The 15,173-nt window shown below is 40.8% G+C and overlaps 1 protein-coding gene across 1 annotated transcript; it reads left to right on the forward strand.

The window, feature by feature from the left end:
- The first annotated feature begins 480 nt into the window (after positions 1-480).
- LOC145798124 (uncharacterized) lies at positions 481-969 on the forward strand. Its single transcript, XM_082885603.1, has one exon. The coding sequence runs from the start codon at positions 481-483 to the stop codon at positions 967-969; it is 489 nt and encodes a 162-aa protein (XP_082741729.1).
- The last annotated feature ends 14,204 nt before the right edge of the window (positions 970-15,173 follow it).

Genomic DNA, 15,173 nt, shown 5'->3' on the forward strand with positions numbered 1-15,173 from the left:
TCACTGACCAACCTTTGAAGAAGATAATGCAACAACCAGAGTTGTCCGGCAGACTTATGCAATGGTCTGTCGAACTCAGCCAGTTTGAAATCTCCTATCGACCTCGAACAATGATCAAAGGACAGGCTGTTATCGATTTTATCTTGGAATTCACCAATCCCACTCCAACCACGGCCCCCCCGCCCAAGCAGTTCAACACTGAGGCGGAAGATCCCCACTCTTGGACCCTCAATGTCGATGGATCATCCCGCAAAGAAGGTAATGGGGTTGGTCTCATCCTCACCGCCCTCGAGGGTGGTTATTTCAAGTGTGCTCTCTGTTTCTTGTTCGACGCAAGCAATAATGAGGTCGAATATGAGGCCTTGATAGTAGGCCTTCGCCTAGCCAAAGACATTAGTGTAAGCCATATCCAGGTGTTCAGTGACTCTCAACTAATCGTCGGACAAATTACGAGGGAATTCAACGTAAAAGGAAGACACAATGCGAGCTTACAGTGATATTGCACTTCCCCTTGTTCGCCTTTTCAATACTTTCCACATCAAACACATCCCTCGGTCAGAAAACTCCAAGGCAGATGAAATGGCTCAATTAGCTTCGACCAACCAGTTAGACCTCAGCCGTGGCATCTGCCTTGAATACTTGGCTTACCCAGCTATTTTGCCAAACCAGCAGGAGATCCACTTCCTCCAAAATGAACCTATCCCATGGGCGGCGGACATCCTTCTGTTTTTAACAAATGGGGAGTTGCCTGACAACAAGCAGCAGGCTGCCAAAGTTAGGGCCTGGTCGTCCAATTACATCATCATCAGTGGCCTCCTGTACACACGTGGATTTTCACGACCATACCTCAGATGCCTCAATCCTACTCAAGCGACCTACGTGATGAGGGAAGTCCACGAGGGTGTATGTGGTAATCATTCGGGTACAAGGTCACTAGCCCATAAAAACATTCGCACTAGTTACTTCTAGCCTACTCTCAACCAAGATGCCACTAAATTTGTGCTTAAGTGTGATAAATGCCAGCGCTTTGCCAACATCCCCCATGCTCCTCCTATAGAACTGATCACACTTTGCAGTCTTTGCCCATTCGCCAAATGGGGGATCGACTTAGTTGGCCCATTGACTACCGGTAAGGGCCAAACCAAGTTTGCTATCATCACCATTGATCACTTCACTAAATGGGTGGAAGCGGAACCCCTCGCCACAATCACCGAACGGAACGCAACCAGATTTATCTGGCAGTCGATCGTATGCCAATTTGGAATCCCTCAAGCCATCGTCTCAGACAACGGCAAGCAATTTGACAATGCCAAGTTCAAGAAATTCTGTGCAAAGCTTCACATTCAGCCATGTTTCTCTTCCCCAGGTCATCCCCAAGCTAATGGGCAAGTTGAGGTTACCAACCGCTCTCTCCTGAAGATCATCAAAACTAAGTTATAAGCCGCTAAGGGACTCTAGGCTAAGGAATTACCAAACGTACTCTGGGCCTATCGCACTACCGCCCGAACCCCCGCTGGGGAGACTCCCTTTCACTTAACATACGGCGCTGAGGCTGTCATCTCAGTGGAAATTGGTCTGCCAACCTTGAGGGTTTTGCACCCGAATCTAGAACTAATCGAAGAATTGCGTCGGACTGACTTAGACCTGATTGAAGAGCTCCGAGAAACCACTGCTGTCAGACGGGACCCATATCAATAGAAAATGAGAACACACTACAACTGCAAAGTCCGACCAAGGGAGTTCGCAGTTGGGGACCTAGTTTTGCACGAAGCAACTCTTGCCACCAAAAATCTTGCCGAGGGCAAGCGGGCAGCCAACTGGGAAGGACCATACGTTGTTAAGGCCAGACCTTGCCCGGGCACTTATTGACTCCAGGATATGAAAGGCCCTTCCCCCACCCGTGGAACGCCGAGCACTTGGAGCGTTGTTTCCAGTAAAGTGCCATGTCCTATTTTTGTATTGATCAATTGTTGTATGTTCTTTTTGACAATCTACACACTTGGTTATTTTTGTCCTTTTCATACATGGTGTAAATTTGTGATCAATAGGCTACGTCTTAAATGACAATGATTTTATATCTCTGTTATCTGCGTTGTGTTTCAATAATGACTTGTTAAATAGAGTTAATTATAGCCTCAGCTAGACTGAGCACGAAAAGCTCAACCAGACTTAGCTAATTAAAGCCTCAGCCAGACTGAGCACGAAGGGCTCAGCCAGATTGAGTTAATTAAAGCCTCAGCCGGACTGAGCACAAAAAGCTCAACTAGATGAAGAGCCTTCCCAGTCTTAGTTAGAACTTGAATGAAGAATTCGGCTGGTCCATTTTCGTAATTTAATGTTACAGCGTGGTTGCCATACTTAGTTAAAATACAGGCCCATACTATAACATTTTTTAAACATTTTTTACATTTTTAATTTAGTTAAAATCTAGGTCCATAGTCGTCCAAGCCAATCTTTCATTTTTAACATTTTTAACATTTTCACGTATGCCCATTTTTAACGATTTTTGCATCATGGTTTTCTCACAAGTTAGGCTGGCTGCCTATTTCTAAACTTTTTACATCACAATCTACTAGCAACTTTCACAATTTTTCATTAAATTCTGCTCTGCCATTTTCATTATTTCCAAATTTACAACTCACAAGACATAACGACAACAATAATACCAAAAAATTTTTGTTGTTTTATTTACACACTTATGATTTCATACACTTCGCTGCAGAAATTACACACACACACAAAAAAAAAAAAAAAAAACACACAAAACAAAACAACAAAAGTAAGATTTTTACACTCAACTGCACAGTTCACTCCTCCTCACTGAAGGCAAGATCCTCCTCTTCAATGCCTTCGTCAAGGGGGGTCTGGGCAGCGTCTTCTTTGCCTACCTTCACCAAGTTGAAATCCACGTCTGGGAACAGCTCCTGCGCCTTATGCTTAAAGTCATCCAGCCGCTGTCCCAGAACTCGCTCATTTCATGCTTGTAAAAGTCAGACCGCTGGAAGTTTTGGATAACTTCCTCTTCGCTTCTACCTCCAACGACCGCTCCCGACGGCCCAGCCCCCCCTTTCCCCTCTCTTACCAAGTTGCTAGCGATAGCGGCATCTATGGCCATCTAGAAGTCGGCGGACCCCTTGAATTGCTCTACGGCCGCCATGCACATGTCGGGGTACGCCGCCCTCTCAGATGCCAATTTCACCATCTCTTCTACCAGGGCCTTCTCTAATGCCACGATCTGACTATTGGCCTCTTCCTTGTCTTTGACCGCCTGATCCCGCAGATCTTCGTCACTGGTCATGGCCTCCTCCCACCTCTCGTTGGCGGTGGTGCAAGCTTGCTGGACTTCCTCTAGTCTCCTATTCTCGCCCGCCAACTCGAACTCAAGCGATATCGCCTTGTGGCGCTCCGCTTCTAGCTCTGACTTGGTTGCGAGGAGCTTGGCACTAGCTCGTTCTGTCGAGTAGCTCTGCACCAGCGCCAACACCTCTATGACCTTCACCCTTTGAGTATACTCCAACCCCTTCGCGCACGCACTTCAAGCGACCTTCCTCCACCTTGTTGTCACAACCCTTAGATTGTGCAACTGTAATTTTGACTGTTCCAATTAGGTCCTCAGCGGCTCCACCTCCATCTTCGAGAGCGCTACTTTGTTTATCAAGGCAGTCACCAGGGTCGCTGCCTCCATCTGGGCTGAGCAAAACCCCCTTAGGAGGTCGGCCTCTGTCAACCGCGCCATGGACCGTATGGTCGCATCCTCTACCACTCCAATAAGGCGGTTGGCTGTGACCCTGGCTTCCTCTCCTTCTACTGAGCCACCTGCTAGCGCACGTGTATGGTACAATGCAGTCGCTAGCGCGTCACTCGTCTTTGGTTTGCTGATCCCATTTTTCCCGTCACTGGGACTGGGGGTTATTTCTGGGGTAGGTACCATCATCATTGCCATTTGGACACTTGGGCCCAAATGTTCGCTCAGTACTTGGACGCTCGAACCCTTGTCCTCCTTCGGCACTTGGGCGATCTCCACTTCTGCAGATGTCTCCACCTTTCCCTCATTCATCTTCTCCACCATAGGGGCAACCTCCCCCCAACCTTTATCTTTTTCAAGGAAGGGGCGTCTTTTCCCCCCTGTACGCCTCTCCTATTCTTCCATGACTTCTTTAAAACTGCCTCCACCTTCTGCTTATCCCTCTCCTTCAACGGGTCTACTGGGGGCGGTAGTGAGGCAAACCCAATTAAATCTTTATCACCTAGCGGCTTGGGACGCGGTCAGACCCGCTCCTTCATCACCAGCTTAAGGGCAGGCCCTAATTGTGTCTCCTTATATTTATTTGCTCTGGCAAACAATCTTCTCTCCTCCTCTCCTCCTCCGCCTTCCTCTGCACCTCCAATTCTTCCCTCGCCGGATCCTCCTCCGATGGTTGCGGTCCGAATTTCAGGGCAAACAAGATTGAAGGAAGGACTAACTCATCCCACCTCACCCTCTTCTCCTCCCTCCACTCCTTCACCTTCTTCACCTTGTCTTCGGCTGCCACATCCAACTTTGGCTCAATCGATTTTGTGGGGACCTTCCATGTTATGCGAACTCCCCTCCCACCGTTCGCTGACACGAAAAACCATCTCGGTCTCCACCCCTTCACCGAGGACGGCAAGCCTGCCACTAGACCCTGGCCCGCCACAGCCTGCAAGGTCGCCCACGTCTCCTATTGACCAGAGGCCTTGTAGCAGGAGAAGAATTCCTCCACCGTCATGGCCGCCCCTCCGGTCGCCTACGCCCAGGCGGTCGCACAGGTCATTAATATCTTCCAGATGTTTGGCATCAACTGCCCTGGTGCCACTTCTAACCTGTTAAGCACGTCCACCATAATTTGGGGAAGTGGTAGCCTCAGACCCCCCCGCAGCGCCTTCTCGTATAGGCTAAACTTGTTCGACCGTACATCCGACGCCCTCTCCTTGGACGTGGGCAGCCTCAACCCTATTTTCGCCAGAATTTGGTACTTCCTCCATACCCCCTCCAACTTCTCTGCTGTAAACATGGATCTGTTTGGCTTGGTGTGCCAGTGGTCCAGCTCCACTTGGCTAATGGGCCTTGCGGCCGCAATCATCGTCGTCGGACGAGCCCACACCGCTTGACCAGCCCCCCTCCCCTTCCTTCGCTCCACCCGATGCTGTTCCGCCAATTCCACCGTGTCATCATCACCTAACGAGTCAAGCATTGCGGCTGGCACTTCCTCTCGGGCCATTTCTCCTATGTGTCTACGTATTGCTTCTGACGCTGGCACAAGGAAGTTCGCAAAGTGTTGCAGAGGTGTGTCACACGAGACAAATGAGTTCACTTCAGGTATGTGTTGGTTTTTGGCGATAAGGTAGGTAAAGCGAATAACTTCAAATGCCCACGGTTTGCCTATATTCCAAGGGCCACGATTAAATTTCGCCAGTTTGAAAATTTTCAAAAAACTCCCGCCATTGCCTTTTCACTGCCCTATATTACCCTGTCCTTTCACTTCTTACTAACGCGTCACCTCCCCCATTAAAGGATTATGCCACATGTACGCCCACGATCCACTACTTTCTTCCACGTGCCCCGCCGTTCCTCGAGTCCCGCGCACCGCTATTTTCCCTTCTCACTCGGTCACCCTTCACGGTCGGTCCGTCCACTCGGCCACCCTTCGTGGTCGGCCTCACCACTCGGTCACTCTTCGTGGTTGGCCCTTCCACTCGGTCACCCTTCGCGGTCGCCCCTCCTCGCGGTCAGCCTTCCCACTAGGTCACCCCTACCGGTCGACCTTCCCACTCGGTCACCCCTCGCGGTCGGCCTACCTCCCAGTCGGTCCTCTCTCTGTTGACCTCTCACAACCCCTGTTTTCTTCATTATTCCCTTCGTTGGACTGAAGCTGCACTTGGGAATAGGGGACTACTGACGTAGGTGGGTCTATAGGAGCTTTTGGCCCACCACTTATGGCCCAATCCATGATTCAAATACTAAAACCCAACTTTCTTGGAACCCAACGTTACACCAAGAACCAATGACATCTAGACACTTGTCCAGACTAGAACCAGCCACATTATCAGACAAAGATCCTGCAGAGTTATTGCACTACACATCAGCCATTAATGAGTTCCCATGCATCATTTATTACGATAACCCCTTCACGTCGGAACAGAACAACCTCACCATGAACAAGGCAAGCTAGAACATAGACTTTCAACCAACATGACAGCTCGGAGTGGACAAGAAAATGATGAACAAAGGATATAAGCAGGCTTCTAAGACAAAGAGAAGGTTAAGTTCTCTATCACCACCTTATCTCTACATTCCATCACTCTTACTTCTCTAACTTGCTCGTCGGAGGGTTCGCGGAGGGACTCCCCGTTCCCTGTTGAACTCTTGTGTAGGTTTCTCTGTGAGCTCAACACTCGGGCAACAGTTTGGCTAGCGTGGATCAATCCGACCCGTTCCATCTGGAGCATGCAATATCATCAATTATACATGGTAGCTAACGGTGAGGGTGAAATTAATATAAAATGGAATAGTTTAAGTATAAAATTATTATTAAAAAAATCTGGATTAAATTAATTTTTAAATGATAGTTTGGGGAGTAAAATGAAATTTCATTTGATTTTAAATTTAATAAAAAAAGTTTAAGGCTATGTTTAGATTATAGATTGTGATAGGAATTTGAAAACTAAAGAAAAAAGATATAGATTGTGGGGTGAAGATTAAACCGGTAGTGTGAGTTCTAGAATGAATTTAAACTATAGATTGATGGCATGTGCATGATCTTGATCATGATTATGACTTTTTTTCGGCAAGACTGATTGACTTCATTGTTGGGTTCTTGAATAAATGCAGTGAGAGATGGGATTGATCGAGAAACCTTTAAGCCTAATAGAGAGAGAAAAAATAAATAAATAAATAAAATAAAAATAAAAGGAAGAAGAAGTGATTTAGAACATTGAAGACAACACTATTCCCTAGATGAGTTTAATATTAGTTTCAACAATGTCATGGACTCTGTTTCAGTTCATGCATGTTGTTGTTGTTGTTTTTGTTCTCATGATGTGTTTAGATGGTTCAGGCTCTCCTAGTCGTCATGTTCGTGTAGCCAGGAATGAGACAGATCGGCTAGCAATGCTCGCATTCAAGGCTCAAATAACCAGTGATCCATTTGGAGCTCTAAATTTGTGGAATGAATTTGTCCACGTCTGTCAATGGGCTGGCATAACATGTGGCCGTCGCCACAAGAGGTTGACTGTGAATATTGACAAGCTCCATTTTGCCTCACGTTGGAAATCTGAGCTTCCTTAGGGAACTGTGGTTGCTTAACAATAGCTTCACTCATCAAATCCCTCCTGAACTCGGCCATCTACGAAGACTGTGAATATTGAAACTAGGCAATAATTCAATCACCGGTGAAATTCCCGCCAATATTTCTGTTTGCGCTAACCTTGTTGCTCGTGAATGTTATCGCAATAGGCTGGCCTGAAAAATTCCTGTGGAGCTTGGTTTTCTGTCTCTGCTCAATCAACTGTTTATTAACTTCAAGAAGCTAACAGGAGGCAAGATATTGTTTCCCATCATACTTTAAAGAGTAAAGTTTGTCATTCTCTAAACTTGTTTTCTACAAAGAATTATTTGTAGAAGGTACAGTACTATTTGTTTATATGATTCTGACCAAGCATCTTTACAATTGTATTTACTTTGTATTATACATGAATTATAGTGGAGGGAGGGGGTTGGTGGTTGGAGGTGGCAACTATGGAGGTCCAAGGTGGTGGTTGGTGTGGGATAGAGTTAGGGTTTTAAAGAATAAAGGTGTAATGAGACGTTGGGAAATTAGGGACGAGGGTATGGGTGGAATTATGGGGGGTGTAAAGAGATAAAATGAAAATTTTAAATTTTGAAGAGAAGATTAATTAGAAAATGGTTGTAAAGAGTTTGTATTTTGGTGCAATTAAAAGCTCCATAGGTATGCCTCCATGCCAATCAGCTTAAAAGTTTGTTAACTATGTTAGAAAAATGTGCTTACAAAAGGAAGTAAAGAAGTTGCTTCCGTATTTTACATCATTTCACTATGAACTGAGGTACACAGTCATTATAAAGATACTGAATGGAACCAAGCTTCATTGTAATTTGTATTTAGTCAAACAAGAAGTTGATTCCTTCAAAATCACCACACAAACCCACAGAATATCATATTGGGTGGGATATGCCAAAATCATTATTGTAAATAATAGCCATTTGTGGCTTCAAAGACCATTAAGAATGTCATTAAACATCAAAACCCACATAAAAAATTGTTGAACTTCACAGATAATCATTTAATTTTCCTGGCCCAACAAAACCCATTAAAAATTCAAGTGAAAACACAAGAATTCAGAGCTAACTTCACAAACAAATACATAATTGAAGTGTACTTTTGCAGACATGGATGATGGATATACATCAACAAGCATACACATGTAGATAAATACACATACAAATACAAATATACCAATATCCGAAAAAAGCAAAATTTCAGAGAGAGAAGTGTCCCAAATTTGAGCTTTGATGACCATGCCATCAATGTTGAGGCCTTTGGTAGCGAACTCAACCCCAATAGTGGACTTGGATTCCAGATTAAATTCGTTCCTCGTAAACCTCGAGAGAAGGTTCGATTTACCCACACCTGAATCACCAATCAAAACCAACTTGAACAAGTAATCATATTCATCTTCAGCTCTATAACCTGCCATCTCTCTCTCTCTCTCTCTCTCTCTCTCTCTCTCTCTCTCAATTTGCGTTGGTTTAAGGGCTGTTTGGTTTGATTTTGGGCCTTTCTTGCTGGGGCTAGGATCCAGTCCGGCTCATTAGGTCAACTTTTTGGGTCATTTTTCAATAATTTGAACTGTTCATATTTAGAGTTTGCTGAGTACATTATCCCTGTAAAAAATCATATCGATTGGATAGCAGATATTATGTATTTAGATCACTTTTTTATGAATTATTAATTTTCTGACCGTTTATTTTTTTTCAGATAAAAGTGATCCGAATACATAATATCAGTTATCCGATCGACGTTATTTTTACAGAAATAATATACTCAACAACTCGTAAATTATAAACCATTCTGATTATCAAAAAGGGGTCAAAAAATGAGCCTAATAAACTGAACTAGACCCGACTATCTAGATCTAAACTAGAGACCGTCAGTATCCTTTTTGAAATTTGTTGAAGTGGAAAATGGTAGGGACTTTTGTGGGGGTAGCTAGATTCTTGGAGTGACTGGTGTAAGGGGTGGTTTGAAATGTTCTATTTTTTATAAATAAATATATACAATAGTAGAAAAAATAGATAAAAAAGTAGAGAGAATATATTGATATATATTGATTGATGTGATCCAAATAAGTATATGTATATAAAAAAAAGTATATTTTTTTATTACATGCCAAACACCTGCTAAATCTTGGGATGAATGCTCCAAATAGTAATTACACCTAATAATTTGGGTCTTTTTAGTGAAATTTTATATTTTAAATATAATTATTTATTAAAATACTGTACTTATCAAATTATTTGTGAAATTCATCGCTCCTTAAAATATGAATAATTTACACTAAGTTTTTTTTGAAATTTGAAAAAAATATAATAAATTTTATAATTTTGACATAATTTTATTAAGTTTACTTAAACTATTAATTTATACAACATTTGACTTAATTTTTATTAATAATTTGTTAGTTATATAGACAAAAAATAATATTATTATTTCTTTTATATAAAAAAATATATCATATGTTGTTAATTTTTATATTTTTTCACTATTTGTATTAGTTTGAATTCATTAAATTTTACTTAAAAGAGATAAAAATAATATATATATATATATATTATTTATTATATATATTTTTAAAAATTTCAGAGTTGGTCAATGTAACTTACCTTTAAAGGAAAACTCTAATATACACCGCCTTGAAAAGAATGTAACGTGTGCACTTCTAATTATGTTATTTTTTTCTTTAATTATGACATTATTTTAGTTATGACCCATGAATTCTTTAATTATATTTCATATTATGTTTAGTTATAATAATTTTTTTCTTTTAGTTATAACTTAAAAAGTATGAAATTATATTATTTTTATTTTTAGTTATAAGGTACATATGATATACACATTTTAAAAAGTGAGTACCGTAATCTTCCTCACCCTTATAACTATTGATTAGTAGTAGAGGTGTTCGCGGTATGGTTGCGGCCGGGGAACTTCCAATCTGCCATCTGTTCGTCAGATTGGCGATTGAAAAAATTTAATCCGCATCTGTCTGCCGGATTGGTAGATGCAAATTGAGCAGCTTGGTGGATTGGCGAATGAATATGAATCAGTTTGGCGGTTTAAATTTTTAAAAATTTTGAACATAATACAACTTGTGAACATTTTTTTTTGTGTGGATAATAATCAAACTCAACATAATCAAAAGATTATCAAGTAAATTATCAAATACCAATAATAAATACATATAAGAAAATCATGCATTATCAAAATTATTTCATTACTATTTTTTATTCACAAACTATTTAATTTGATTTTTTTTTAAATGACAATATTAAACCTTGTATTTTCCACACAAAAATATCAAATATCAACATTTGCCATATGATAAAAAGATTTTCAAATTGAAAATAAATTGAAAACACAACAGAATATCTAAACTCTTTTTCAATTGAAAACACAAACAAAATATCTAAACAAATTGAAAATACAAAATCTTACAAATTACTAAGGGTGCTCATAGTTTAGCGATTCGGTTGTAGCAAAAGGAATCTCAAATCCGTCATCCGTCCAAAACTAGGCGGATTGAAAAAATTAATTTGCAACTATCTGCCCGCCATCACGCATCCATCCAAAATGCGACAGATCGGTTTGGTTCGGTTAATTTGAAAGAATCGGAATATCCGTTGAACATCCCTAATTAGTAGTTATGTTGGGAGTCAAATGCTAGCTTGACATTAAACCTAATGTGATAATCTTAAAATTACAAATTAAATACCCAATTTTTCTTCAAATCTTAAATAATAATAATAAAAAAGCATAATTTTTCTTAAAATCACAAGTTGAGCATAAATCATAACTATAAATAGCAAGTTTAATTCACACATCTTTTTTCTTACTATATTTTTGTGCTGGAGTTTTTAATCCTTAACATTACTGATTCACTATACACAAAATCCATAAAAGTAGGTTAAATTACTATAAAATTCAACAAAAAAGTGAACTGAAGCTAGGCAAATAGAGTCTAAAGTTTTTTACTAGTAGAGCAACAGGATTAGAATACAAGTAATTATGGAAGTGGAAATATTGATATATTGACTGTAGTTTATACGTTGCCTAATTTTTAGGTTATTTTATTTTTAGTGCTTTTATTTTTATTTTTAGTTAAAATATTTTATTTTTAGGTGAAATATCAATAAATCTCAAAATGTGATCTTATGAATTGGTTAGTCATCCCTTTTTTCTTATGAATCCAAAGGTCTCATTAAAATTAAAATTATACAAAAGGTAGTCACGTAGATATTTGGGTTAAAATTTTGAAGTATAAAAGTAGGTTTTTCTAAATGTGAAATTATACATTTGGGCAATTTACATTATAGATGTTTTGAATTTTTTCTCATTCTGGAACAAATTCTACATTACGAATAAGGACGTAACATTCCAATGTAACATTCTAATAACGTAACTATTGGCTGCATATTTTGTACAAGCCAGTTACAATTCAACGCGTGGCAAAGTAAGGGTAATATGGGGAGACCATTCAAGCCTTCGATCCTGATCATACACGTGGCAGTTGATATTGATTGTTATGAGATCTGAGTAGCAGTGAATCAACAAAGAGATGCAAGGTGATGTGGCATCAGCGGTTACTCTTATTTAAATTCAAATTTATAAGGGAAGCTTAACTGCAAATGATAGCATAGTGGAGCTAATCTTGAGGCTACATAATCAGCAATCATGGGGGAGCAGTTCGACGGTTAGAAATACAGTTCGACTGTCATCTTTGAGCAGTATAAATAGCAGAGAAGGCCCTGAAAAAAGCCCTCGGACTCAGATCTAAAAAACCAGTTTTATTCTACTTTACTTTTACATACCCTGTTCTTTACATTCTAGTACTTCAAATTATGCACTGCATTTTCATTCATAGGAGTAGTTTCAAATAGATTGTCGCTTCGAATCATTGTAAATTTTTCATTCTAGTGAAATGCTTCAGATTTTCTTTATTTGATTGGTATTCTGTTTAAATTCTCCTAAATCAAGCCACCAGTAAAAATCCTCTTCATTGAGGTTGAGAGAACTAAAACACAGTCATCTGATAATTGGTTGGCAATTAAATTTCTGTAAGGACTAAATTGATCCTTGCTGGCATGCTCGCAATCACAATAAAAACCTTCGAAAGCCAAAAAACCAACATATATTTTTGGCATGCCCAGTGGGACTACATTTAAAATGGCTAGACGTAGGAGACAAGGAGAAAATGAACGCTTGGAAGAAGGCGTGGAAGGAGAGGTAGAGATACCTAATCCAGAGGATAATGTGATAACACATCCTGTGGAAACTCCTATTTTATCGGAACCTATGGTCGAACAGACCAGTACTTCAGAACAAATACCATTTGTTCGTAATATTAGACGAGACCAAGGAATTGGACCATCCACTGTCCCATCTACTCAGCCAATAAATCCATGGGGTGGCTTAATAGATGCAATGGAACAACAATTAATGAACGCAATGGAAAGGTGGGCAACATCCTTTTTGGATCGAATGAATAACCACCAACTAACAAACGCAAGACACATGGAGGAAATTTCGAATGTCCCTCAACAAAAATTGGCTAGAGATAAGCAGCCTATGCAAGTTAATGGACATTCTAATAGACAAACTAGTAATCAGAACCATGAAAGACCATCACCTCAGTCTTGGTATGAACCTGTTCCAAGGCCCGTTGTAGGTCAAAATGTCTCAGTACTTAACAGTGAAGCCATGCAATTTGGTGGAACTGGCCCAGTACAAGGAAATGGCATAAGAATGGTTTCGAATCCCATGTTCGAAGCCATGCCTAACACAAGGGGGTTCACTAATCCCTTATTCAAATTTATACCCGGGGGGTTAGAAGGTTTCCTACAAATGGAAGAGACACAACACCAGTTCCAGCACCTTTCGTAGGTCTTTTCGTAGGACAAATTCAAAGGGGTTACCCATATCCCCAACAACAACAACCTACACCACAGGAACAACCAGTCCCAAATATACCACCTTATGGACCAAGAGGACCACAAGCACAAGTTTGTCCACCAAATCCTGTGTTTGTTCCTTCGGCGGTGATTTAGTAGGCACAAAATATGGTCCCTAAGGACCAAATTGCTGACATCATTAGGGAGATGTGTGGACCAATGGCTCGGGGGGTCCAGACTCTTGTATACAGAAAACCCTACCCAGAATGGATAGATAGAGTATATGAATACCCAAGAGGTTTCAGGATACCAGATTTCACCCTTTTTATGGGAATGGAAACCAATCAACAGTAGAGCATATCGCTAGGTTCGCTGCTCAATGCGGTGAATTCACTAATAATGATTTTATGATGCTGAGGTTGTTCCCAAATTCTCTAACTGGGGGAGCATTTGTATGGTACATTAACCTTACACCTGGCTCAATCCAAACTTGGCAACAAATGGAAGAGGCATTTCATGCCAAATTTTTCCAATCGGAGCCAGAAGTTTTCATGGCAGACTTGGCAAGGTTGAGTCAAAGGCCTAAAGAAAAGGCTACTCAGTTTATTACCAGATTTAAAAGGAATCGAAATAAATGTAGAGTCATTTTGCCAGAGCCAGAATTCGTAAGATTGGCTCAAAATGGCTTAGAATTTAGGCTTCGAAAGAAGTTTGACTCAACAGAGTTCAGGGACTTAGTGGAACTGACTTACAAAGTATCTAGATACGAAGCATTACTAGAAGAGGAGCAAGATTGAAATAATGTATCATATAAGACATACTACAAAGATACTAACTATGAGATTGATGTAGCAGAGATTGTGGGGAAAGAGCCTATGATCTGTGAAGCATTAATTCATAAAGATAAGACAATTGGCCAACAATTTAAAAAGAAAGATCTCCACAGGAAACATTCTTTCGATTTAACTAAGGCAGATGATATTTTTGATCATTTGCTTGCGGCCAACTTCCTTAAGTTACTAAAAAGGGTTAAAATTCCATCTCTTGATGAACTTAAAAAAAAAGTATATTGTAAATGGCATAATTCTTGGTTTCACTCGACTAAAAACTGTATTGTTTTTCGAGACAGGATCCAAAAACAAATTCGGAAAAGGAGTTTGAAATTCCCAGCCAAAGTTGAAAAGGCCATGGGGATCGACAGTAATCCATTTCCATAAATTAGAGAGGTAGAAGCTAATGTCATTATGCCAGACTTTCAGAACCTGTCTTTGAAAGAATTGGAAGAAGTCAATGTACAGATGCATGTGGCCAACCAGACAACAATCAAGAAAGACACTAGAGATCTACCAGTTATTGGACAAGGTTTCTCACACCAGAGGGAAGACTCTGAGGAAGAAGCATTGGATGACGATTCCTTCGAAGCAGCTGTAATGCAGAGGATGTGTCCTAGGTGCAGACTAAGCTACAAATGGTTGAAAGGACTCCCGACTGATGGGAAGCAGTACTACAAGGATGTGCAGAGACGTCCTAAACCAACCAATGCTTACAATAAGAGGCCATATCCATCTAGCGTCAGGCAGCAGCCCTTGAGGGTTGAACCAACAGTTGATAGGATGCATTTCAAAGGCAAGAAGCCTTTACATGAATCCAGGCCAGCTAATTATTACAAAACGGAGAGCAGCCATTCTGGGAGGAGATTGGAGAGAAGTCCAATTTATAGGATTAAAACCAGAGATTGGTCCCCTAAACTAGCCTCACGCAAGACAGAAAGTGGACACCTTCATCGAAGGCCGGAGTTAGGCCCAAAGCATGAAGTCAGAACCAAGCAGTGGCCTTCGCGGCTAGCTTCGAGGAAAGCTTCGAAGGAAGAAGGAAGTAGTTCCACGGCAGGGTCAGTAAGTTCGTGGGTACCTGGGGTCCCAGACTGGTTTGTAATACGGAACAAACCTAGAGAAGTGTCTACCCAGAGAGA

Source organism: Camellia sinensis, chromosome 8, assembly GCF_055761805.1.
Source record: "Camellia sinensis isolate YWXY chromosome 8, ASM5576180v1, whole genome shotgun sequence".
NCBI classification, from domain to species: domain Eukaryota; kingdom Viridiplantae; phylum Streptophyta; class Magnoliopsida; order Ericales; family Theaceae; genus Camellia; species Camellia sinensis.